The 27,775-nt window shown below is 39.7% G+C and overlaps 1 protein-coding gene across 1 annotated transcript; it reads right to left on the bottom strand.

The window, feature by feature from the left end:
* Window positions 1-370: 370 nt before the first annotated feature.
* On the bottom strand, window positions 371-27,775 carry LOC110979629 (uncharacterized). The gene is made up of 14 exons (XM_022235615.2): window positions 27,479-27,775; window positions 26,548-26,721; window positions 17,398-17,466; window positions 15,975-16,118; window positions 13,491-13,783; window positions 12,320-12,432; window positions 11,234-11,896; window positions 9,850-9,979; window positions 9,253-9,318; window positions 8,598-8,694; window positions 8,345-8,387; window positions 7,630-7,709; window positions 6,680-6,838; window positions 371-5,138 (listed from the first exon to the last, which is right to left on the bottom strand). Exons 2-14 carry the CDS (start codon window positions 26,662-26,664, stop codon window positions 5,028-5,030), a joined length of 2,085 nt encoding a protein of 694 aa, XP_022091307.2. The 5' UTR covers window positions 26,665-26,721; window positions 27,479-27,775; the 3' UTR covers window positions 371-5,027.

The raw sequence follows: 27,775 nt of genomic DNA, 5'->3' as shown, positions 1-27,775 counted from the left end.
TGGAGTCGAGGTTATCTGGAACTTCAGAAAAAACTTTAAAACATCAGATGATAAAAGAAAAGGGAAAAAGGTCAATGACCACTGGCAATACTAAAGGAGAACACGCCCCCTCCCGCTAGAGACCAAGACCTCAGTGATTCCGAATCCTGTGTTCACATGTAGTGTGCTTCTTACCTTAAAAATATACACGTGGGGACCAAAAACACGGGGACAAGTCCCCCCCCCAAAAAAAGCATACACTTGCCCCTGCATAAATGTTGTGGTGACTAAAAATGTCACAATTGGGTCTTACTTTGGCCAATAGTAAAAAATTTCCCTGTAACGCGAAGGAGTGCTCACCCTTGCACACACACACACCAACAAGCAAATATGCTGTAAACGAATGTTCATACAAAGACATTTATTTCATCCCCAAACTTCGGAGGAAGACTTAGCAACTCTAGGTAAGTGTTACTGAACTGAGGTACTCTCAGAGTTTTAAAGCACTTTAAAGGACATGTTTCCAGGGGACACAAATTTTATTTCAGCAAAACATAATATAATTAGTAGTTTTACCACTTTTGGACTCGTCAAAACTCTAAATACAGTTTTAATTCTGCTTACGTTCTGCTGTATTGCACACTGAGTGTGACTCTACACTACAGCCCTTTCCACAGGGAAGAGGTTAACCAACTAAAAAAGTACTACATTAAAACAAAAAAACCTGGAAAATTTCTCTTTTTGGTGAGTTGACAAAGTCATTATTTGGAGGAGTGGGGCTGGACGGGTGGGGCGTACCCAATTACAACTCTTACCCTGCCAATCCACCCCACCCTTGTTGCACTAAAACACCTGTCTCAACCTTCACATTTTTTTCAAATGTATTAATAATGTCTTTTCATGCACTCAAGTTACAGTTACTAAGGAAACACAAATATCTTAAGACTTCCTGGCCTCTAAAATGTAATGCGAGCTTCTGAGGTCCCGTATTGTTAATTTATTATTCCCTGTCAATATCTTTTTTCTCACCCCTTGTGTCCTTGAAACTCCATCAAGTCAATTTATGTGAACAGTCAAGACAGAGTTTGCAAATAATTGGGCTTTCACAGGTTTAGGAATGAGCTAGTAATGTATTTCAACAGCACATGCCTAAACCAAAGGTCACTGCAGAACATCAACATGCACCTGTGAGGTCGGCGGATTCCCCCCCCCCTTCCAGCTGTTTTAGGGTTAACCTGGTGTGATGTCTCATGCTTTTTTCTCCAATAACATTGCTTTTTGAAATACCAAACTAGCTCAGTCTCTTTCCACAAAAATGGATGAGGCCTTGATCAAACCTTCAAATAGGGATGTACAAGCAAAGTTTCTTGTGACTATTGCCTCGTTCTCGCTGATTTTTTGGGGGGGTGGGGGTTAAATTCCACCAGTTAATGTCGGATTTTCTCACTCGAAAAAGCAGCTGCGGCATTTTTTCCCCTGCAAATTCTTAAAAAGCAAGCATGATGCATTAATATGTCAACTGTGGACATGAAAAAGGAATTCTAGAATGAATGTACACGTCCTCCGTGGAACATATCAGAAAAATTGTGTGTTTACACAGCATCCAACATCAAGTAGTTAAAGCCAGATATTGTGCGTTAAAGTCCTAAACCTGAGCCAGCTTGTGATGCTTCTCCCATAAGCTCACAGAAAGTACAACACTAAAGAGTATGAAATTTTGTTTGCAAAGTGCAAATCCAACTTTTCAAATATAGATCTCTTCAACAACAAAGAATTCCATCAACAGCTCCCTGACGACCCACAGAACACCCAACTCCCTTATCTACCTTCCAACACACCCAATCTCTGGACAATGCATCGTCAAAATTGAAGAAGATAATTTAGAAGCTCTTTGCCTTTCTCTTGTGTCTTAACACGGAATTGAATGCAATAATTTTACACTGATTAAAATGCATGCACCATCTTTACTCCAAAATACTTCTCATATTAAACGTAACTTCATGGTCGCCTTCCACTGTCTGTATACATTATATTCTCATTAGCTTTTTGTTTACAGTAAGATTATGTAACATAACTGGCACTGAGATTAAAAAGACCATAAACCTTTCGTACAAAGTTGCAATTACATGTGTTCTTATTCAGTAGGTGTATTTATCTGTCCCGCGGTGACTCACAATTTGCTTGAATTTGCTCACTTTTTGCAAAGCACACAACTAATCTGCTTTCAATTTACATACACCTGCTCTTAAAAAGTAGGATTAAAAAAAGGCATAAATTTAGACTTTACAATCAAGGATTAAAAATATTCTATTACACAAGTAGGTTTAGAGATCTCTCAATATGTTTTCATTCAGCTGCTTCCTAATCCAAACTGCACATTTACATCAATCAGTAAAAGCTTTCCAGCAGTCCAAAGAAACCAGAATGCTTGACTGACAAAAAAAAAAAGTATTTCAGCACCGGTTTGATTAAAGCTGTTTTGCAGACAAATGTAGCAATTACAATGAGAAGATATCGCACTTGGGAGCAGGATTCATGCACACACACAGGTTTATGTTATATACCCAGAGTGGAAATTCCTGTTTTCATGCATGCCCAGTTTTCTGTAACCATGGAGACCATTTGAAGCTGGGTTTCTTTTGTAAGGTTTCTTCGAATGCTCCTTTTCCTTTGGCGACTTACCGGTATAACCCTAACCCCCAAATGCCTCTTACAATCTTGTTGTGAGATGGGGAAATGTCCTTTGGACATGGGTAAGTCCACAGAATATCTTTCCTCCCTGCATCGTGTTGACATCGTTTGTTAATGAGTCCATACTAGGTATTTAAGGATGGTACACCATTGACACCCCCCCCCATAAATGAGCCTGAAAACTACAAAATGTGCAACCTGTTAGCCCTGTCAGTGACAGCCTCAAATTTTCGGGTGCCCAGATAATTCTACAACTGCATTCCAAGACCAGCTCAATGCATGCTAAGCTTTAGATTTTTTTATGTCAACTAAGATTCACAACTTTTGAGGGACATAAATTTTACAGCTATATACATGTACATGTATATGTATCAGTCTGTTTTGGGACACCTCCCATCCTTGACAAATACTGGCCATTACAATTGTTTCTACAAATTCTCAGAAATTTTTCAGTCTTGGAAAATTTATGAAATCACAAGAATATGTTGGTTGGAGGGTTTCCCCTCAGAAATTAGAACACCAAACTTCCATAGCAAGATATAATTTTGCTTTTTCAATTTATAATTAAATCATATAATTGGCACTAATTTCTAGTCAGACAAGAAGCTATCAAGGTTAGTTTCTTATTTACTCAGAGTTCTTCCCTCAGTCAAATTAAGCGTGGCTTTAGAAATAAGGAAAAACAAGCCATTTGATATCACACATTCACTTGAACAAAACAAAGGCTCACTCAAATTAGTTAGAAACTGCACATAAAAATTGGCATAGTGATTTCTTGCAATCAAAATATAAATAAGCACCATAGCATTTCCCGATAGATTAAAAAGTAAATGTTACCAAAAATACGATGAGAATAAATTTATGTCCAAATCCTGCCGACTAAACTTTCATTTTGTCATTAGTGTATGCACTTTCAATGACAACTCCATCTAAAACTAAGTAACTTCAAAGAATTTTCCAAAATAATGTTGTACCATTCTAATGCTCCTATGTTAGTTGGTTACCATGTACCATTCTAATGCTCTCATGTTACTTTGTAACATGCCAATGCTAGATTTTATACACAACACACATTCACCCCATCTCCCAAAGATTTTTGCTTGGATCCTTCTCCAGTACCTCTGGATCCTCCACTATGCAGGAAACTGATGACACTTTTTGGTCTTAACCTCTCCAAGGTCCCATTTAATGTAGACGTGGGTACGAATGAGGTGAAATGGGGGCTTATCATCATCTATTCTGACAAATCGTCCATGGCAAAATTAAGTGTCAAGGATCAAGGTCTGAGAGAGTTAAGTCATGAATATGATGTGTTAACCTAACTTCCTCAGTATCTGCTACTAATGCAGTGGTAGTCAGCTTGGTGTAGTGGATCTCTCCTCGCATTTCACCTCTGTGGGTCCAGGATTTATGCTCAGCTAGGTCCACAGGTGGATTTTGTTTTCGGTCCCTACCTGATGCTGTGGGTTGTTACCCAAAATATTTTTCTGGGGTTTTCCTCCCACCTGTAAAACTGTAACTGCTTCTCAGTGTCTCCCCTTGACAGGTTTCTTCAACCTTGCAAGCTACAGTGGCCAGGGCGCTTATTCTATATTTCAGAATGGGCAGCCTCTTTCCTGTATATTTCATTCACTGAAAAAGTGTACAGCTTGTGTATGGTTTGAAAACCCTTGCCTGCCACTCATGAATAAACAATGGTGTGAAAGCCAGAACCACTAACATCAGGCGCAGGCCTGCCTTTATTTCCGGTCATGAAATAAAAAATAGTTTTAAAGTGTACCGCTGCACCCTACAATTTTCAGCATTCTTTTGTCTGGCTGCTACACTCAGCAAGAAAGACGAGCACTATTTTGTAAGGTGTTTAACAATCTCATTCTGTGTACTTTCTTCTTTATAAACTCACCCTATTGCAAATCCACCAACAGTATTTTGGAAAGTTTTTAGCGGAGGGGGTAAGAGACAAAAGGTTCATTAAGCTTCCAGCCTTGCTGAGGGCTATTGTAAAAGGTCCATTTTCCTGTATTAGCTGAAATGAGGTTTCAGTGCAAACATTTTCCATGAAAACTATCAGCACAGCAGGTAGAAAAGGAAAAAAAAAATTTCAGCCACACTAAAAAAGGCAAGTGATGGATACTGATTAAAGAAAAAAAACGGTCAGTAAATCCTCAGTACTATGAGACAGGCACAAAAATTGAATTGGTGGCCGTGCATTAATTGGCCAAAAGATGAGCCTTACAGAAAAATGATTTCAGCTATATGTGGTCACTGGCAAAAGCACAAACATCTACTAAATACTTAACTGAAGACATAAACACAAGACTTGCTACGCATGAGGGGGCCAAAGTCTTTAAATGTTCCTACATGTTCTCTGCTTCAACAAAGAGGCGAAGATATGCCACGCTGAGGGGAACACGTCTGGAGAGGAAATGAATGAAGCTAGCTGGTACACCCTTGCCACCTATGCAGACCTGTGCCAGAAAAACAGTCAAAATATTTCGCCATTTTATTTTGATTGGATGGTACTGTTGACTCCCATAGGTAGCAATACTTGTCAGCCTGCCATCAATCAAGGGCTTCGGGGCAACAGGCTTTTACATAATAGCAATATGAATTTCTGCAATGTGACTGATGGGTTACTGATCATGTGTAATGACTTATTTGGTATAACCACTAGCATACCATTGATCAAACCCTGTTTAATATACAATTGTAGGTAAGAGTAGGGCTACTGGACCACTTAGGCACATTTTTGATTCTAACCATATTCAATAATCCAGGAAAAGGATAAAACTACTATTAAAACATGACCAAAACATGTGTTTGTTTATTGCACACAGCTGAAATCAATAACATTAATAAAACGTATGAACTCATTAAAAATTCATGTAAAAGTGGACCACTAGCCCCACACCAGGGGCAAGTGGACCACATCATAAAACCTTAAAGCTTGCCACCAACAGGGTACAAAATGAATGGTGGAATGAGTAAATTGATAATAAAACACTGAAATTGGCAATCATAATTATCTCAGAAGCACCAGAGTTCAATTTAAAAAATTAATTAGAAAATTCCTCTACCTTTCCTCCAGTCAGGTAATTTCTGGATTTGGGGATGTTAAGGTAAGTACGGAGTTGCTTGGTTTAGGCATTTTTATCCTAAATCATGATTTGAAGTTTATTTTTCAAGTTTATTTATATTTTTCACTTAGGCCTCAATTTATGTTCAGCTTAGTCTCTGAAAAACTAAATAGTTGTTTAAACGCAACTTGTCAATTTCATAACCTTTTAATTTAATTTGGTCTAAGAATGTGCCAGTTGCCCCCGATGACCCACTTGTCCCATCCCTGCCCTATTCCATGTGTGTGCAGTAGGCATAGTTGTGGTTCTCTACGAATAGAAAAAAACCTGCACTGCCTTAATTGCGCACACAAGGCTAGATAACATAATTGTTAACAGTTATGGTTTTCTGGAGTTTAGAGTGTCAGCGCCCACGCAAAGCAGTCTCTCTGTTCAACTGAAATTGTAAAACTGTTCATATTTGAAGAGATCATAACAATGACAAGATTAGACTAGACCTCAAGGCCACTCAGTAACACCCTGATTGAGTGGTTCATCAGCCAAACCAGAATCTTGGACTGCAGAGCCAGTCTTTGGTTATGAAGCAGGGAAATCCTCTCTGCAAATTCAACGCTTGAGATGATAACTTTTGTAACAAAGGCCAACAAGGATTCCTTGAACTCATTGAACTTGACAGTTCTCTCAAACAAAGAGGGGAAAAAGATCTGCCAATCAGCGGATATGATCACTTGGTTCAAATGTATCAACACAATCAAATCAAACTGACAATCCACAAAAAGCCCCACAAAATACCACATGGCAAATTGCAGATTTGTTATACCGAGTAACATTTTTTAGCCACAGCACGTTGTGCTGAATACCTACCACAGATCAACACTAAACCGTGCTCTCAAATATTTCCCCACTTTACACTTGCTGTTCTTGGCACTTACCTGTGCTATGTATGTAACCATGGAGAACTTAGACCCTCTGTTGTCAACAATGGGTTCGATGACCCAACCACTAGGTAGAACGTGGGCTCTAGGGATGGCCTCTGAGGGAGGGCACTCTGCTACATTTGCTGATGTGAAGGAGACAATGTGTGACGAACCCTAATGGATAGAAGGACATGAATTATCTACATAGGAAAGCATATTTTCTTTTACCTCTATTTTGGTGGTTCCACTTATGCCGGCTCAATCTCCCTACATCTGGGCCCAATTTCACCGTGCTGCTTACTGCAAGCAAGAAATTGGCACTTACCGTAGCAGAAAATTCTGTGCTTATGGCGAACGTATTGCAGGGGTTAGCAAGGAATTTGGGCTTGAGCGCATACATATATCCCATAACTAAGGATTTTGTGCATAAAGAGTTAGTGCAGAATTTTTCTGCTAGCAGTTAGCACAGAATGGAGATCTTAAGCACAGAATTCTGAGGTAAGCAGCGCCATGAAATTGGGCCCTGGGCTCTTACCAGCTCTTACCAGGGTTGGTTGGTCTGCTTACAAGGTATGTTTTCTGCTCTTGTTTTACTCAAAAATAAATTTTAGTTGTATAAAAAAATTGTACGAAAAAACCCAAGCGTCAGTTTTACTGTCCTTGTACAAAACTCTACCAGTTATGTGCAATTGTACATTTCAAAAAGTGTCCATCCAGAATCGCAACTTGCCCGTCCAAAGACAGGTGGATGGGTCATTTGATGGGACCTTGTCTGTCAAGGGTTCAAAGTTCAGAGACAAAGTGCTGGTAGGAACCTAAGACAAGACACCATTTTCTCAATGGTGCGACTGCTTTAGTGTACATGGAAACATAACATGCACATGTCAATTCTCACACTTGGCTCATAGGTTTTACAATGGATGAGAATATATCAGCCATAATTGACACGACAATTTTATTCCTACCTCAATTTTGCTGCTTTGAAGCAGGCAGAAATCCCTAGATTCCTTCCTCAAAAGCTGAGGGACCTCATGGACTGCATGGACTACAAACACAAAAAGTACCAGAATAAAAGAAATTGTTCAAAAAAGACAGATGTTGGGGTCCAACTTTCAAAATTTGGAATATTCCATGAAGAGATACATGTTGCACACTCCAGAAGCTGACTGAAGTATCAAATTCAAAAAACGAGTCATGCATCTGGAAACAAAACCCATAATGTGAGGTGTCATTTATTACATGCTGGAGCTCGATAACAGGCATAATTCACGGCACATGAAGCAATTTCCAGCAAGCAAGAAAAGGGAACCCTGGAGAAAATTACCGTTGCTCTTGGAGCAAAATACCGAGGCCGGAGATTGTTGTACAGCAAGGAAATTTGACTGGGAAAAAACAAGTTTGGCTCGTGCAACTGAGGTCACAGAAACCTTAAAGCTGTGCCAGCTATCAGGTGTCAGAAGTCAAAAATAAATATGATTTTCTGAGGCAGTTGGAAAGGAACTCCTGTCCTCAAATGGAGCAGGTTCGTGAAAACAAACATGGCTCCTTGCAGCTACCTTTGCTGACGTCTTTCTCTTAACTTTCAAAATGAGGCAGGATGAGACTGTTGTAAGCTCTCCTCTACATCACTTCTGTTTGATATTTCATAAACAATGTCAAAAAGTATGAACTTTTACTTACCTATTTGTACACTGTCACTGAGTTCCTTTATGATGTCCATTTTCTGGGGAATAAAACAAAAATGTCAACTGCAGAGCATCAGCAATGAACGTAACTACAACAAATTTAATCGCGAGCTTCAAGTGGAAACCTTTGCCAAAGTGCCTGACGTAGAGACAGATAGACTTTTCAAGTTCATTTTAAAGTGTACTGGAATGTCAAGCTCCCTTGGATTATGCAGACAATGTGTATGAAAAATACTGTGTCTTCATACCTTCAGCATGTTGTCAAAGATGAACCGGGTCCGTGGATTCTTAACTGCTTTGAAGACGTCTTCTGGACGCGCACGGATTACACCTTTCCCAAGGAAGCTGTGAGGAGTGAGTGGAAATAACGATGGTTAATGATCACTGACTAACACCTTGTCTTCAAGCTATTTTCTGTTTCCCAAAGTAAACAAATGATGATATGGAAGGTTTAGAAGGATTTGGGCACGATGACGTGGCCATTTAAGAAATATATCAAACAGTGAAAGGACTCGGACTGGAACTCAAGTCTGAGTCCTTTTGCAAATACACGAACACTTCTAGCGTATTTTCTGCATAAACACTCAGTCTCACAATCACAAACACCATATCTCCAAAAATACTGTGTAGCTTTTCAAGATTGATTCCTACTGAACCAACACATACACTGATATATTTTTGGGGCTCGGACAAGGACTGGACTGCAACACTACTGACTGACCAACTGTAAACCATGTCCAATGACAGTTGGACAACAGTTGATTACATGGACGGGGTGCCAGGCTGGTAATATCACTCATCAATCAGGACATTAGAATATACGGTCCTTTTTTTGTTCGGAAGTGGTATTCCTTTGAAACTCTTAAACAGATGAGTTCCAAAAAAGTTAAACCACTGACTTACCAATGATACTTTCCCTGGACAGGATTCTTCTGAAGTATCACAACTTCTTTGGCAAGTGAGTGAAAGCTAGAGGTGGAGAGAAAAAAAACAGACGCAGTATTCCAAAAGGCAGCGTTAGTAAACAGCATCATCAGTAAAACAGCTTTCAAAAGGAAAGTCAGGGGAGATAAGAGTAGGGTCGAAGCACTGTGTACAGAAGCAACAACAGCAAAGATGCATTTATGCCATCAATCATTTTTTTTAGATACATGTCGTATGTAGAAATTCTTCCATTATCTTCAACCTCACAGATGCAGAACTGAGACGACAAAATGCTTTCTAGAGAGAAAGTGCCAACAATTTTTGGAAAATAGATAAAGATCAAATTGTAATAAGTTTTGAGAAATGGATAAACATTATGGAGAATATTCCCAACGTTTGTCAGAATCATCGATTTTTGGTTTGTAATAGTTTTAGTTTTGAAGGGTTTATAAGTATTCCATAGTCCTATTCTTGCTAATGGGGGTTGAAGGGGAGTAGATAGAGTAGCTAACAGGAAGGTGGTAAAAACTGAACCAGCCAACGCAAACGCCATCTTGTAAGAGAAAGACCACTTACAACCAGCCTCCAGTCTGGGCCTTCTGCTCGGCCACACTGGTGTTGACATTGATCCCTGTCACCTGATTGGACTGGGCCAACAGCTCGGAAGAGCACTGATTGGCTAGTGTGTATAGCTCCTCGGATCCATCTGTCAAAACAAAAACATGGAAATCATGTCATCATTGCATGAAGCAAGAGTGCTACGCCTAGTGGTCCAGTGCCGAGTTGATGGCACTATTTAATAAAGGGAGAAAGAGGAAGGACTATTAACAGGAGGAGTGAGATTTGAGGAAACTGTAAAAATCAGGAAAAAATATGCCTGCCGAAGTATGTCCCTCAATCCTCCATACTTTCCTTCAACACTTTACCGCACCACGTTTACCTGCGGTGTCCTTGCTTGTTGATTTTTCTGATTAATTTCTGATAATATTCGTTTTCCCCTTCCAAGCCTCTTTTTCCACCTGACTTTCAAGCTGCGAAAATTTCCATGGATTTTTCATGTCAAGTGAAAAATCTCCACCACGATCATGACAATCAATGACTTTGAGGGGATAGAGAGCCCTTTGGATCAGTCAAAGCCTGGGAAGTTTTCCACAGACACGGACAGTGCAGTGCAGTGGTGCAGTGCATGGCACACGTGCACAACTGGGTCGAGTCTACAGTTCAATACCATATACCCTTACTGTTTAATGGTATTCTACTGCACTCCAGTGGGAGTAACATAAGATCATGTGCGCTATTTGTCTGGACAAATCTCACGCTTGTATTAATTATAGCAGAGAAATTGAGCATACTTCAAGTTATTTTGCAAAATTTGAAAAGTAGATGCAATATTTCACATAAGTGAACGTGTACCATGTTGTTTTTCACACTCAATTTTGCCCTCGCACCGACATAGTTCACACTGTATTCGTAGTGCTTACTCAGTGTGAATATACATGTACATGTCTGCATATGAAAAAACCTAATAAAATATTGGCACTCCAAATGCCAAGCCAAGTTTATATCATTTACTGAACCATGTTAGATTTTTAAATATTGCTTTGTGCATGAGCAGCAACTTCATGTATCTGAATAGACTTACCAAGTGACTAGTTTAGTATTCAGAATTTGAGATGTAGTGTAGGATATTTGAGAACATCAATACACGCAAGGATGGCCATATCAGGGTGGCTGAAGGCTGACACACATGTACTGAATATTTTTTGTCCTGGCATGATATCAGGTGTTTTTTTCTTAAAAGACCGTGCCTGTTTGAGAACTGCAATGGCACATACGAACCCATTATTACAGTAGCACTGAGCTTGCTCGCCGGAGGTACTCGCCCATTCCATTCTTTGACACCAAGTGGTGATATGACTTGATTTTGAAAGTTGAGTTGGATGATCAATATTTAGCTAACCTTTCAGGGATGTCGGCTCTTCATCACCAAGCATGTAATCAATCATTCCCGTCATGACCCCTGGGTCAGAGGTTATGGCCCCGGTGGGGGCTTTGCTGTCTCTCTCCAGGCTTCCCTTGTTGCTCATCCAATCAGAGTACCCTGTGTCTTCGCTGGAGGATGAGCCCGTTTCTCCCAACCCTTCACCACCGATGGCACCACCACCTAGACCGCCACCAACCCCCATGGCCCTCCCTCGGTGGCGCCTGCTCCGCAAGGGGGCCACCTTCTTCACCTTACCTAACGGCGAGGGGCTCTTGCGGGCAGGCTTCGGCTTCGACCTGCTGGAAGCGTTCACTCTCACGTTTGTCACCTCAGTTGGCTCGGCCCCTTCCCTGTCCCAACTCTTCTTGCCTTGAGTTTGGCATGGTTTCTCCTTGACTGCATCTTGCAAAGTGCCAAGTTCATCTTCATTGTCCTCTTCGACAAACACCGGCAGCAAGTCACTCACATGCTGCAAGGTTGTGCGTGTGAGGGGAGGAAGCTTCAACTGCGTGTGCTTGATGTACTGGCGAAGGGCAGCCACGCGCATGGCAAGACACTGGCTAAAGTCGGTGGCTGTTTTGCTAGCATCTGGTGAAGGACTCCAGATGAAGTGAAGAACACTCCTTCTCCTTCCCAATGCTGAGAAGGATGAACACAAGAATTTTAGATCAGTGTTGAGATATGACAAGCTGAGGACTGGCGCTGTACATTTTGAAAAAAAAAGAACACAATTTCCATTTCTCATGGGCAAAACAAATTCTACTGGGAGAAAGATTCAGTTAAGATCGGAGAAAGAAGCAACTTGGATCTGAGGAAGTTTCTGCTAGGTTCTAAGGAAGGATTCTGCTAGGATTTGAGAGAGTTTGATACCTGAAAGATTCAAAACATCACACTGTCTTTTTGGTCAGTAAGTAGCAGTTTTCACATTACTTTCAAGATTTTATAGAGAACACTGATGAATCAGATGAGTGAAAGCCTTATCCAGTGATACTTGGTTCAACAGTTGACATGAGCTGACTGGATTCTTTGTACTTCATCATTTTTCCCTATCAAAGTTAATACCTTCCTGTATTGGCTGAATCAATAAATAGCACCAGGGTGTGTAGGGAGCCTTGATGCTGTCTTCGTCCTTGCTAAACATCCAGCAAGTTCCATTCCGTTCAACCCTCCAGGTCCTGTAATTCAAGAGGTAAAAATGATTCATAAACTAGGCTCAAGAGGGCTACCAATGTCGCTACACAGAGCCTTTCATAATCCCCCTTGGCATGGCAGGTGGACTCCAAACAAGGCACCCATGAAACAAGGGGCCTAACGCTCTCAATACCAAGCTTGGTTTGGAAGTAATTACATGTACAACTCAGATTGCTTTGGTTGCATTGGGAACACTCCTCTAGCAAAACAGTAAATGACCGGACCATTCCTGAATTGGATCAGACTACCCAAGCATTAAGCTATACAGTAAAACAATCCCCGTCCCACCATATACAGTACAAATGTATGTAGAATATTACCATTATAGGCCCCACCCTTGGCACTAGATAGGTGTATAAATTCTTGTAAAAACTGTTGCACGCTAGTAAAATGCATTTGTTAACTTGCCCAGCAGGCTAGTAAAGAAACATCTACCAGTTTGAAACCCTTATTTGTCTTATTTGTAATGATGAATAATAGGAATGTTGTGATATTGCTTGTACGTGTTGTTTATTATAATTTGTCACAGTTTGGAATCCTCTGCGTTTAGGTTTTAAAACTGACAGAAATGGTTGAAATAATGAAGTTCAAAAAGCCAGTCAACATTTAATTCCAGCGGGCTAGTGAAATTTCCTGCGGGCCTGAAAAAAAAGTAAAAAACACAAAGCTTAAGGTCAGGGCCAGCATCAGCCCATTGCTCTTCCTTACACTTCCTAACCACATGAAGCTGCTAAATACAAACATACTGCTTCTAATGAACAAGTACCTGCTAAGCAAAAAATAACAGAGAACCAGTTGTGAGCAATATAAATCCACATACATTTTGGCTGGTAACCTGCTCCTGTTTAATAGCTATCATTTTATTCCTAAATAAAATGAACATCCAAGCATTTCAAAGTCTGAGACACCTCTTTTAATTTCAAAACAGCTGCGTTCTCAGTACCAACCCTGACATAACTCAGTATCCAGACCAATGGGAAAAGTTAAGTAAACAAATTTAATCAGCTTCCAAATGAATATGACTAAAGGGCATCATCCTGACCTGTTGACAACGATGTCCCTTTTTTCTTGCATCCCATCTCCGACCTTCATTCCAAGTTTTAGGCTAAACGGCAGGATCCTCCAGAAATAATGAAGGTCCAGTCCGAACAGGCCACTGTGAACAGGCTCAGAGAGTTTAGAGGGGGAAGACGTGATGCAGACCATATCCGTCATGACCGGATTCTCAATGTCTACGTCATCCAAAAGCCTCGGAGGAGAAGACTGGGTTATGCAGGTGATGGAGGGGTCCCATTCCCGCTGTTTGGTGATGTTCTGCACCGCAGCAAGGACATCCTGGAATAGTTACCCAAAAAAATTTATTTATCCCCCCCACACAGGAAAAAATTGGGTGTCATAACCTCTTGTACCAGGGTGTATCCTTTTCCTTAATACTACTAGTGCATACATATTACAAGCATTGTGTCCACTGGGTAAACATTTAACAACCATTCTTTGACTACTACCAGGTACATGTAGTGGAGATCCCTGTTGACCACTGCACAAAATATACCCCGAGTGCCAGGCAAAATTGGCCAGTGGTTGACAAATGGTCCTCGTTCAAACTTGTCCTAATATGTAATCACTCAATCTATTCATTCTGGCTAGTTATCAATCAATGTACACTAAGTCCCTGGTTTATTCCCTTGTGTTTTAATATTTGTCTTGACTTGTATTTGGGTCCAATCTATAATTGGGTTTATCTATTGAAAATGCTTACTACTTGTATTAACAACACACTGCTTCAGGTTGAATTACTTACATTGAGTTCAACATATTTTGCCACACCAGAGTTGGAAAAATGGACTGGTACAAAACATGTTGAGATCTTTTTGTTTCTAACATGCATCATATAACACTGGAAAGGTGGCAAAATTCTAATATCTGCATCTCCATTTTTTTTCTCAAAGCATACACGAACTAGCAACTGTGAACAAAGTTCAATAGATAAGGTTCCCATGAAGGAAATTGATGGGAGAATGATTCTAACTGATGACCTCCAGAGAAGAGTATTACTTGTTCAACCACACACGGCTAAACTGCACAAGTTGGGTCCCCACAAGGTTCTACACATATTTTGCGGGCTTTGTTGGGAACCTGAAAAAACCCACATTATCCAAAGTGACCCATGGGTTTTAATGGGCTTCAAAATACTTCAAAGACACCGATCCTCTTCTCTTTTCTCTGTTGAAATATTTTCAATCATTTTCCACCTTATCATGTACTTTGGAATGGCCATCTGGATGTTTTACAATCACAGACCAAATTGTGTTTTATTTTTTAGAAACTGGTGACAAAGTTTGTTTAGAAGTAACTTTAGTCGGTATCAATGAAAGAACAAGGCTTCCTCTTATTTGCAAACCATTATCCAAGAGATAAGATCAACACTGTCCTTCACCTGAAGTTTCGCAGGTTTGCACAGTGTTTGCATACTCCAAAGTGCACTGTTAAACAAGCCAACTTTTTAAAATTTGAAATGAAGGCAAGGGCCAAGAGTCATTCTGGATTCAATATATTTTAAGGTGCCTGTCTACTGCATTACAGGCCCTAAATGTTTTCTTTCTAATTACCATACTAAGGCATTTCACAGTGTCTGTTGTGTATAAATTACAATCCTGTTCAATCAGTCATTTTCAATCCGGCCGTTTCACAATAGTGCGCCACCAAGAGTTTGTAATGTGTTGGCCAATCACAATGCACGAAAGTTGTCGACCCAATGCGCGTTTAGAAATGGTCTACAAATTTTGAGTGTTGTGATTGGCCAACGCATTGCAAACTCTTGGAGGCGCCCCATTGTGAAACATCCCTATAGGCCAGATCAATACACTATTCATGAAGCTGTTTGCTGGAAGGAGGTTCAGATGAATAAAAAAAGAAATTTGAAGGTGTTTTTGTAAGGTATACATGTATATTGCATAGTTCGAAGTGTTACAAGACATTTAAGCAACTTGCAGCTAACAAATACTACTCAAAAGCAAATGTTTCATTGGTGACTGAGTGAATGAGACTTTTTTCTGCATTTGTTCTTGTTTGTTTTGTGTTCTAACACAGCACTGAACATGCCATAAATATTATACCTAATGGGAACAATTCATCATCATTTTAGTAATGATAATACCAATTTTCGATTAGCGTGTGGGTAATACCCTGAGATTAGGAAGGTAATTTTTGAAAAGGAAAATGTGATAAACTGAAACTAAGTAAAAGGTAATTTTGTACAATGAAGGAAATGAAACAAAAACAAAGATCAAAAGCAGTCTCACCTTCTATAGTATCATACTAATAAAACTAATCTATGCCATCTACATGTGGGTTGACATGTACATGAGAATTACAGCACTTGTTTCTCAGCTCTTACAATGTAAGTATAGTCTAGGATAACTCAAAGCCAGAATTACCCCTCCCCCCCAAAAAAAAAATCTGATTAAAGTCCCACAACTGATCAATACCAGTGCCAGAGAGTTTGGAATTACAGTAAAAAGTGTACCTCAGCTTCGGCATCCACTGTTGCAAAGCATCCGTGCAGTGTCTGGCTACACTGACCCGGCAAAGGTAGATGCCTGATCCACACTCTCAAGTTATTGCAGACACCAACGAGCTGCCATCCCAGGCTTGGCTCGATAGGTAACAACTGGGCACAATTATGAGAAAAGCAAAAGCTTTATGAAATTGACTGTAAAATGGAAGCCCCCATGAAAAAATCCAATCAAACAATACAAGGAAAAAAGGGGTTTCTTCACAATGACCAAATCTTCCCATGGCAGTGGAAAGTGATGACCTTGAATGAACTTGTTTGGTGATACAAATACCAGTACTTATTTCAGATGGTGGAATCACTGTCTTAAACCCCGTCTAAAAAGGGCATCAATTTCAAGTAGCTACAGCTATGTCTGTTGTCAGCTCATCCCCATGCATTACAAATGGGAGAAAAGCCAGACCTAGCCCCAGACAACAGATTCGGATGCAGCCTTAGCACACGTACAGTACACATACATGGTACATATAAGGTACTGCTTGTCCAAGTACAGGCTTTGCTTAGAGCTGAGATTTGTCATACAATACAACCCACGTATTCCACAAGGCACAAAATGTTTGTTGCACAAGACAACAGATTCTGTTTCATGTAAGCATATGTTGATGTACAAGTGTAATGAGATTCAAACAGGAGTCTGCTCAGTGTCTCATGATATTGTGTTACAGACAGAACTTCCCCTTCCAATTCCTCTTGTGCAAACAAGCCACTGAACGTGACCACAAAGTTCAAAGGTAATCCAGTGTCAGTGTTCTAGCCACAGTGGGCAGTGCCAGGCGGCACCACCCGGCACTTCAAATTTCTGCCCGCCTCTCGGGTTTAAATTGGCTATGCTGCCCAGCACGGATTTTCAAAAAAATGAACTGAAATATTACTGAAAAAGTACCAATTTGATTGAGCAGTATTTCAAGCATCAGAAAGCATTGAGAACGTCTAGCTGGCATTGTTACGAGACCCGGATGTGAAATAATGGGATATAATGTAGCCTTCCCTGAGGCAGCGTGCACGTGTTCGTAGTCTTGGCTCAAGACCAGCCGAACAGCGGTATCAATAGCGGACGCAAATCCACTCCTACTATGAGCTGCGCTGGCTACACTTCACAATCCACAAATTTACCCCGCACTAAAATGGTCGTAGCTAGAACACTGTTCAGTGTGTATTGTAAATTTACTTTGTACAAAGTCACATGAGTACGCTTCCGTGCTGTCTGTGTAAAAGTCACATAAACCCAAGCAAGATGCTTTAGATGGCTTGTACAAGTGCTCAAAGATAGGAGAAAATAAAGGGAGTTAAAGAAAAGGGTCAAATGATCTCAAGACTCACAAGGAGACGAAACCGTACAATAGTGTACATGTACATGTTTACATGGGTGACTTACCTTCTGCCCAAGGAGAAACTGTAGATTTGTTTGTTGTTGTTGAAATTTTCTGGACTTTAACTTGTAATCCTATGGAAATATGAGGAATTAAAACAAGGGATAATACACTGTCATGACCAAAAATCTAAATTTATGTACACTGTACCGGTGCATAAAACACATAATATCTTTTGGATTCTACCATATTTTTCATTCAGATATTGCAAACAACGCCTTTTTGATAGGTTCTGGCATTCTGTTGAGACAACTGAATACAACTAAAAGTGCACAGACCATTAAAAAGGCCACACATATACATGTACATATAAACTCTACAAGTAAAATATGTTAAATACATGTATGTATGAGAACAAGTAAATGCAGTAACGGTGGACGAAATAATCAGATTTTGGCACATGGATCATAACCCTCCCCATACGCACGTGTAGGTGTACACGTGTAGGACATATGTACACACAGTTACTTAGTAATCTAATCTGTCTGGGAATGTCAGAGAAAATGGCCTCCATAAGTTAGTTTGATTTTCCATCACTGTACAGTCCATGTTCACTGCTACTGAAGATGTACAAACTCTGTATATGTCAAGCCCAAGAGCCTTACAACACTATTCTGTCTTCCTACCGGCCGAATAAATTACAACTGTTCGAATGTTCACAATGCCCACAAAATAAAGGCAAAGCTAAGACTGGTTGGGACCACGAGGCTCCCAGTCAACCCGATTTTCACAGAATTACATGCGACTCCTAAAAGGATGTGTGAACTTCAGTGTGTGTTAACATGAGTATAAACATGCATCATGACTTTATGTAAATCATTTTGTAAACGTACCGTTGCCACAAGCAATTAAATAATGGGATTGGTGTATGGCTCTTATTACTGAATATCATTTACACATTTACATGTTCATGAACATCCCTTAGCTCAGGGTTGATTCTGATCAAATCAAATCAGCCCAAGTAAGGTCCCTTCTTAATACACTTGTCAGCATGCCTTCTGGATGTGGCATCCAATTAAGCATTCAGAGAGTTGGACATGTACCGGGTACATTTCTTGACAATCAAGCACTTTTGTTTTTTGATTTGAACACTTCTGTGAAATACGTGTACACTACATCATGTCAACACTGACGCCGCAAACATCCTTCATGGGCTCCTCTCTCATAAAATTTACAAAACTAAACAATTTTGGTTTTTGTATCCGCTCCAAGCAGAACAAAAGGGGGCATGTTTATGACTGAAATTGACGGTCCTTCTGGCACCAACTAACGCGTATGCACGCAAGCATATACGAGTTTGACGCTGTGCACACTGAGTACGTGCAACACATTTATTCCAGAATGTACAATGTATAGTCTTTGCATGCAGGCAGAACGTGTGCAAGGCAAGAACCCAGGTGTAACCATCTGTCTTTCTTTCGCCGATTGGGGGTGCACTTCTGCTCAGGGTGGATACACTCAGTGCAGTTCTGTTTTATGAAACTTTCCTTTATTTACTTTTCTCATTGAAGAGTTAAATCTAGATGGATGGCGTTTTATGTTAAGTCTTATTCCTCAATGATCCACGCAAAACCCTTTAAAAGTGTTATTCTCTGACTAAGTACATGTACATGCACTACGGGCTTCCTTGTCTGTTAGTGAAAATAAACAGGTCAATTTCTGCAACGCACACACAAAAGTGTAGGTGTCAGTTTGAGTTTCCGGATATAATACAAATTTGCATACGGGATGATGTATCACGATGAGTATAACGATAAGCACAGGTATGTCGTAAGTGTGCATACCGGGTATGTGTACTGAAAAAAATTTAGTCTGAACATTGCCTGAAATAAAAAGCCCCCAAATTACAGCATACTTCTACAGACCAGTCTGACGAAACAACTTTGAAGCTAATTTTGAATGGGAGTAACCCGCTTGCCGATTTCCTGGCCTCAACAACATGTAATGACATGTGCTTTGCAAAGTGTTGGCACTTCCTTGATTACCCCAGGGCCTGTCGATATGATCCAGAAATCAATTCACCCACTTTTTCCCAGTATTGTGTGAAGCTATTTTCCAAATGTCTGGAGGAGAGATCCAAACTGTCTACATGCATATTCATGTATGTCCAAGTGTGTTTTTGAGGGGGGGGAAATCAACTCCTCCACCTTACATTTTAGAATACATGTACGCCACTCAATCTATTCCCTAAAATGTCTTCATGTAAAACCACATCAGTAAATCACAAGCCATACCACCTTAAAATTCGTATCACAAGTATGTCACAGAGTAATCACTACCTCTGGCAATGCTATGAGGAAGTACATAACACATGTAAAACTGAAACACATCATGAAAATTTGTTCTAAGGTATATAACTGTAAGTAAATAAAGCAACAAAATTGGGTCAACTGAACCACTAGTGCAGGTACATGTACTTTCTAAAAAAACTAAAAAATGTCAAACTCCAAACCAAATCCATGGATAAATACATGTACATTAACAGGATTACTGATTTTTCCCAAGTGATCTTCTAAACCTAATAAAAGTCCCAAAAGACACCTACTCTCAAAACTTCAAAAGTAAGGTACAATTGCTGATGTAAAGATATTAATGAAAAACTATAGCGAAAGCGGTTTATTCCAAGACTTTTTCCCCCAAAGTAGTCAAACATGTGAGCCTTGTGAGGCATTGTGATTATACATGTATGTACATCATGTACCGTATCTTTGTACATATCAGATGGTTGCTCTGTATTTTAAAATTAAAATTAGAGAGCATTACATTCCAATCCTCCTCGCATTGATGCAATCTTTCTTGACTGGTCCAAAGCCTTTGACAAATGCGACCATTCAATCCTTCTTCATAAACTACATCAGTATGGAATTTGCGATAACACACTTTCATGGATCAGTAATTTCCTTTCCAACAGAGAACAACGAGTCATCTTTTTAGGAGCCAATTCTGACTGGATACCGGTAATTTCAGGAGTCCCCCAAAGCTCAGTCCTTGGTCCCGTATTATTTAATTTCTTTAAATCTGACTTAGCTAGCCATGTAAAATCTTCTCTTCCTCAATATGCAGATGACACTGTTTTGAATAGAATTATTAGATGTGAAGATGACATTTCCATTTTACAGAATGGCCTCAATGCTGTTTCCAGATGGTGCTCTGACAACCAAATGAAACTTAACTGAACCAACTGCAAAGTTACGCAGGTAACCTGCTCCAGAAAGCAAATACCAACCATTTATTTTCTTCCAGATTCTAACCAACCTCTTGATGTTGTCCTATCCTACAAATACCTTGGTGTCATCCTTTCTAATGACCTAACCTGGACCAAACATGTAAATTTTGTTCGTGCCAAATGTTCTAGACTCGCTGGCTTCTTGCGACGCAAATTCCAAAAATGCTAAAGTTCTAAATAAATTATATTGTTCTCTTTGCAGGCCCATCTTAGAATATGCTGCACTGGTTTGGCTACCTCATCAGAAAAACCACATCCAATGCCTTGAGACGATCCAATGTCACTTCACCAAATCTTGCTTCCCCTACAATATTGCTATTTCTCTTTCCTACGAACAACGTCTATCCAAACTTCACTCACCTCCCCTCTACAACAAACTTGTATACCTCAGTGCTTTGTTTGTCATTAAGTGTCTTTTCAAGTTTTCAACAACATTTCTGTTTCCTCACATTTTCTTCTGCAGGCCAACACAAGAAAAACCGACACCCTTCTTTTCAAGCACCAGTACAGTCGAACAAATTGTCTCAAATTTTCTTTGTACGCCCCCTTTCCCAGATCGTTCAATTCTCTTCCCTCCAATGTCCGAGAACTCTGCCTTGAACTTTCCCCTAAATCCTTCATCAATTTTTTGGGTGATTATCTTTTCAGTCTCAACCCCATTTCTCATCCTTTCTAGAGTTTCACTCCCAAAGTATTTTCCTCCAGCCCTCACCACTTAGTATTTACCCTATCATTTCTTTGCCTCTGTTGTTTTTTTTTATTTTTTATTTGTCTGGATATTTTTGCTACTTATTTCTTGTCATTCTTGGTATTCACTTTTTTGACATTATTTTTCTAATGGCTTAATATTTCAAAAATATATAGTTTTATTTTTGCCAGCCTTCAGTTATATTATTTGAAATTAAGTATAAATCTAATTTACATTCTATAATTTCCTTTTTTGTACGTATTTGTTTAGATATTTTGCTACTTATTGCTTTTATGTTGCCAGCCTTAAGTTATATTATTTGCATTTAAGTATAAATCTGATTGACATTTTGATAAACTACATGTATGTCTGTAAATAGTCATGTTTCCCTATATATTTATCCAGTTAGTTAGAAGAGCTCCTCGATAGAAACTTGTTTCTTTTGGGTAATCCTGCGGGAGCTGATTGGGTATTGTTATGTTTCTGTTATGTCTATGGCAGTGTTTATTTGTTTTCTTGTCTGTAATTTAATGTATGTATTATCCCGAAAAATGAAATAAATATATAAAATGAAAAAATTGTATGTCTCTGATTGGACAAGGAATGACACTGGGAATTGTTCAATACATGTAATTGACAGTCGTCAAAAATTAGAAACACACTCAGTGTACATGAAGCTATGAGCTTATCCACTACATTTACATTCAAGGTCCTTCAGAGTTCGAAATCGGCCAGATCCATTCTAAGCAATCATTATTTTGATACAAGAAGGCACACAGCAGGTCAGTATGACTCATCCATGGGTCGTCAATACATGCACTACACTACATACAGTACATGTACTGTATGTAGGCTGTGCATACATCTGAGAACAGTTCTCCAGACTGGGGTCAACAAACTTCCTGGGTGAACAAACTTTTATCTGCAGTTGCCCCTAATAAACTTTTCCAGTGACTGAGCACCAGGGGTGGTTATGGTGCTGACAATGGTGGAGGAAGTCGTGGGACTGGGAGGGTTTGTATGGGGCATTCTTACACTGATCATTGTAGGCCAAGGCACTGTTTACACCATCTCCCTGTTTACATTTTCACAAGGTAACCAGGCGTGTTTATCTTTAGAGAAACACTGACAACTGACAACAGGTCAGAATGATCCACAGAGGAAACAACAAACCTAAATGATTACAGCAAACATATCAGAAGAGATATAGGGCATCTCATCCACTTCAATTGTAGATATTTAGTCAAGTCTGGGGGCTTGGGCTTGGCTTGGATTTGGCATTTTATAAATGACCTTTGATTTGAAGTGGTGCATATTCTTGCACGGTTATCAATTATGAAACAAGAGTTTCACACAAACACAAGAAACCTGAATTCACTTCAATGAAATTCTTACATAAGGTATCTGGTAATGCATGAGATTGAGCGTTTCCTCAAAAAGAAGGCTTTTTTAATTTTGAATATTTAAATATTATGTTAATGTTGTAAAAATCCATATCAAATCAACTGCAGCCTCAAGTCAAGGAATATTCAATTCACAAAAGTCACCCCTACATTGATTTTTAGTTCAAATGCTGACAAGAAAGAAAGAAACAAACAAATATTAGGGCTGAGTCAACTCGAATAATTCACTATTCGAATATCTGACCTTCAATTCGATCGAATATTAGGTCAAACCAACCAGCAGATTGTTGATGAGCAAACCACATACAAAATTGATCGCAATAACGCACACAATGTACATTATAACCACTAAGTTGTAGCTTCTCACGTCTGGGAGCATTTCCAACCATGATAGCAAGATTTAAGAGACAACCACTACTTCTTGCCCTGGTGAAATTTCTATTCCTTTTAAATCTTTTAAAGAATAATTTACTTTTTGAATCGTAAGAAATCTGCTTCAAACAAGCCTCCAAAGGGCAATTTTTCCCATTTAAAGCAAAAGGAAATTCTCCCTTGCTTTTCATGAATTCTTAATTCAAATATTCAAATTTGGAAAATGATATTTGAATATTCGCTAATCATCGAATATTCAGATATTCGGCACAGGCCTAAGAAATACAGTACCAATGTGCAACATGCTGAAATGATTTGAGACACACGCATGTACATTATACACTTCTATGTACATTTAATTCCCTGGTGAACGAGTGATTAAACATATAGTTGAACCTTTGTGATTTTCATGTACAGACTACAGTACTTACTGTTTAAAAATACTATACATGTACATGTACACATGTACAATGTACATGTACCTACTATTACTGTGTAAATACAATGTATATGTAGAGTACATGTGCATGTACATGTAAATGCTCATGTACTGCCCACAAGTCAGTTCAACTAACCTTACACAGTACATGTACATGTAAAACTTCACTGTGTATTTTTGCATTCCTCCGTGGATTAAGACAGCGTTAACAAGGAAGGGCAATATTACAAGAACAAGACCACAGAAACCCTGTGCAGAATCTTTTCTTTGTTACTGCATAGTTGCCTGCATGCTTACACATGCACCTCTACCCTCATGTTCAATCCTGTACACACAATGGCAAGCATGTAAACCATTCAGAACTACACAGTACCAGCACTATGTCCCTTGATATCCAAAGTAGGCTCGCATAATGGCCAGATTTTAATTCCTTGTTTACAATTTCTGTGTATGCATCAGCACAAACTTCCTTTCCTTTCTAGAAAAAACTGCAGCATTTTGGGTTTACAGTCCTTGATAGCAGACTTGTTGTCTTGGCACATTGTTTACACCAGTCATGCCAAACCACGCACAAGGTGCTTCCTGGCCTGCTGTAACATCTCAAGACTAGTTGGCTTCAAGTGCAGCCCACATCTCAAGGACTTCTGCAGCCACAGATTTTCCACACTGCCCCAAGAAATTTTAACAGCAACATGAATTGCTGTGTTTTCAACAGAGTGAGCAAATCACATACTGTTCAATGGAGGAAACCTGCGTTAACCTCACATACCGGTACACTGAGCCACAAATACAATGCTTGGCAAAGATTCCTGTTTTTCTGTCATTACTCGTACATCAGGCAAATTTACATATACCTGTGTAATTGTTACGCCCTAACTACTGTACCGCTACACTGTACATGTATAGTGTCTGTCCCAATTATAGCTGGGACATGTACATGTGGTGCGCCAGTTGGGCAGGCCCGAACTATTGTTGACCAATTTCTATGGAAAATTTCTCAACCTTATCCAGGTTTATGTATGCATCTCATACTTGACATAATTCATCTAAAATGTGGCACTTCATCCGTGACGCGACAATGTCAACAATATGACTGGCACATGCTGGGCACATCCACACTGAACATCTGTGCTGTAGTTGGGCTGGCCTAACTATAGCACTCTAACGGTAGTTGGGATGGGTCCAACTATAGTTGGGACAGTCCCAACTATAGCTGGGACTGATGCTGTAGTTGAGGCGTAACATGATCACTGTACTCTTGGATGAGTTTACTTACAATTTCCTTGAAATGAACTGAAATGGACTAAAAGGGCTCAATTTGAAAGTAACTGAGCCAGGGAATCTTCTACCTTCACTCAACGCATTAAATTTAATAAAAAATTAGGAGTCTGAGTCCTGCCAAATCCATTCTGATTTGAAATTCAAACGGGTCAAAACTCCAGTCTTAGTGAATACAGGGTAGCAATTTAAGCAAACCATCCTCTCTGTCCAAATAAAGTCAAAGTTTCAGTATTGGAAGGTTGTATCAAGTTTATCTATTGTCAGACTAGCCACAAGTGCTGTCCAACATGGAACCTGCAAATATTGTCCTACATGAATTCGAATGATGAAAGTGAAGGGACAAACTCCCTGCTTTGGAAATTTGCCAGTGTGTGTCCCTGTGTCAGAACACTTCAGTGGTTGGATTGGATCCAAGCATATCCTCTGGATACAACTTGATTCGACCAAGTCTCACAAGATCATGTGTGAACACTGCGTCTTGTCGTCTTAGACTTTTCATAGTGGCAACATTCAAAGGATCCGGTGGGACATTTCAGATTAAGGACAGTTTGTAATTGGTGTGAAGGCAAACAGGAATGCAATTTTGTGATGCCAGATCAAATATTTGCAACTATGAAGTCGCAAACGTTGAATACAATTTAACTCAGGCAAATCCAACATTTTATGATGTGAAATTTGATTCGCTTGCCCGTTTGCAAGAAGTACAGACCCGCCTTCACACAGAGCTCCAAACTTGCCATTTGATAAAAACATATTTACAATGGACAAAAGAGCTTTTAATATCAAAATACAGAAGGGAAACAGTTGGTGCTTTGTACATGTATTTTTTGACAATCTTTCTACCATCTATTTCAACTCTTGTTCTGAAAGTGCTCACGTGAATTTAGCCTTAATAAGTTACGTAAACTTAGCTTGTGATCCCCCTCCCATCAAAGCTGTACTGAAGCAAACGGACATGCAGATCCCCATTACATCACTTTAAAAACACATGTAAATTTGGCTTTTCAAGAACTTTCCCCAGTGTGCAGAATGTTCAATGTGCATGCATACATGTACCATCAGTAGAGGTACAGTGTACAGTATACATGTAGTTTGCTACCACTGCTCATAGGAGCCAGGTCACTGCTAAAACTGGTCAAATCTGCATGGTACAGCTATCTTAAAGCGGCACCTGCAGAGTCCATCATGATATTTTGGGTGCAATCAGTCAATCAGTACAATAGTGTGATTGCGTACAGCTTTCAGTCGATCCTGTATGAAATCTCTAACTTCACTTTTTTAGAGGGGAACAAACTTTCAGAACTATTAGAAAGAAGGCACAATTGTACGACAATGAAATTATCGACTGGCTGTACAGCAAGATTGAGCAATCGCGCAGAGACTGCAGTGCACAATTGTTCTCAACTAAGCTTGGAACATCAGGCTACCTGTATGTCATTCTGGGCTTCCATTCCAGGCTTCCAATCAAGCCCTGGAATGAGATTTCAAGTCACTGCAAATTAAATGTCCTGCTCAGAATGTAACATTTATAGACACCTTCATGTCATTCAAATATTCTCATCTATCCCCAATTCCTCAAGGAAAAGAACCCACTGTACAAGAATCCAATGCCACATTTGTTACTTTCAAGGGGTATCAAATAAAAGTGACAATGGACAGGACATATTTTCCTTCATCACGCAAAATCCTCCAAACATTATAACAGATTTTGAAGGACCTGAGAGGCTTTAAGGTTAATCAACTTACCTCCTGGAAGAAGACGGTGGCAAGTAACACTAGCAAGAAAAGCAAGGAGGCGGCAACCATACACCAAAAGACCACAATGTCCCACTCTAGGAGAGTGACGGCTGACAACCAAGCCATGGGTGCACACTTCTGTCTACAGTCCCCAAGGCATTACATAATATTTGGAAAAAAAATCTGTCCAGGAAAGACAAAGGGTATAGAAATTTGAAAACTTGCATGAAGGGCAGAGTAAAAGTGACTTCATAAGGCCAAAATGTATGTCAATGTTCAGAAAGGCAATGTCCAAATGTAGGGGCCGTACTTGTAGAACCTTTTCCGTTCACGATGCTCTTTCTTCTTTTATTTTTAAGTGTACGTCTTTCAAGGTGTACTGTACATCAAACAGTGTAGGAATCCTTCTAAGATTAAACCAACATTACCTTGGCAGCCTCAGGGATAGCTCAAATTGACAAGTAATTTTGGACAGAGTGTCACTTAGACCTTAAGATGAGGGATTACAACTAAAATAGAAGTAAAAATCTGTGCCAATCAGTAGGAAGTGATTTCGTTTAAGAGAGACTTATTGCCTGTTTTGGTAAACAATACAAAAGAGGTAGGCCTAGGTTTTCATTTCAAGTGATCCAGAACTAGGCCTATAAAGTCCCGCACAGAGTAAGCGTAGCCTACTCACAGTGATAGTCACTGATACTAACGGAGCCTGGAAAATATTGAAGCATTTAGCCTTTTTAGGCCTAATAAGGCCAAGCCTACATGGAATTTTTCGGACCAATCTCTAGAGTCCTAGTCAGGGCTTGTGAACAGAGTAACATACATGTAGTACTACTAGTACAACACATGTACATGTACATGTACATGTACGGTCTGAACAGCATGCACAGCAGTTGGCCTACATTTAGTAAGTTCAGATGAGAAAGAAGCAGAATTTCCCCACCTGTTCCGTTGTCTATGAACGATGTCTTCACTCTGTACATGTAGTTCTGTGCTCCAATGCCAATGAGAGTGTATCAATAAATCAAGAACACTAACTTAAAAGTTAAAGCAGACCATCGAGTAATGTCTATGATCTGATAATGAATAAAACAACATCAGTTGCGCCTCGTACTGCAGCTTCTGATGATGACTCTCTCAATCTCACTCAAAAGTCTCATACTCAGTACTGTCGAGGCTCGCTCACGCACGCGATATTCATGCATCGATCATAAGTAATCTGACCTTGCAGTGCCGGCGC

The sequence above is a fragment of the Acanthaster planci genome, linkage group LG01 (assembly GCF_054643075.1).
Source record: "Acanthaster planci isolate LZ-2023a linkage group LG01, COTS_SCS, whole genome shotgun sequence".
Taxonomy (NCBI): domain Eukaryota; kingdom Metazoa; phylum Echinodermata; class Asteroidea; order Valvatida; family Acanthasteridae; genus Acanthaster; species Acanthaster planci.
The sequence above is the reverse complement of the archived record's forward strand: the minus strand, read 5'-3'. Positions and strand labels throughout refer to the sequence as shown.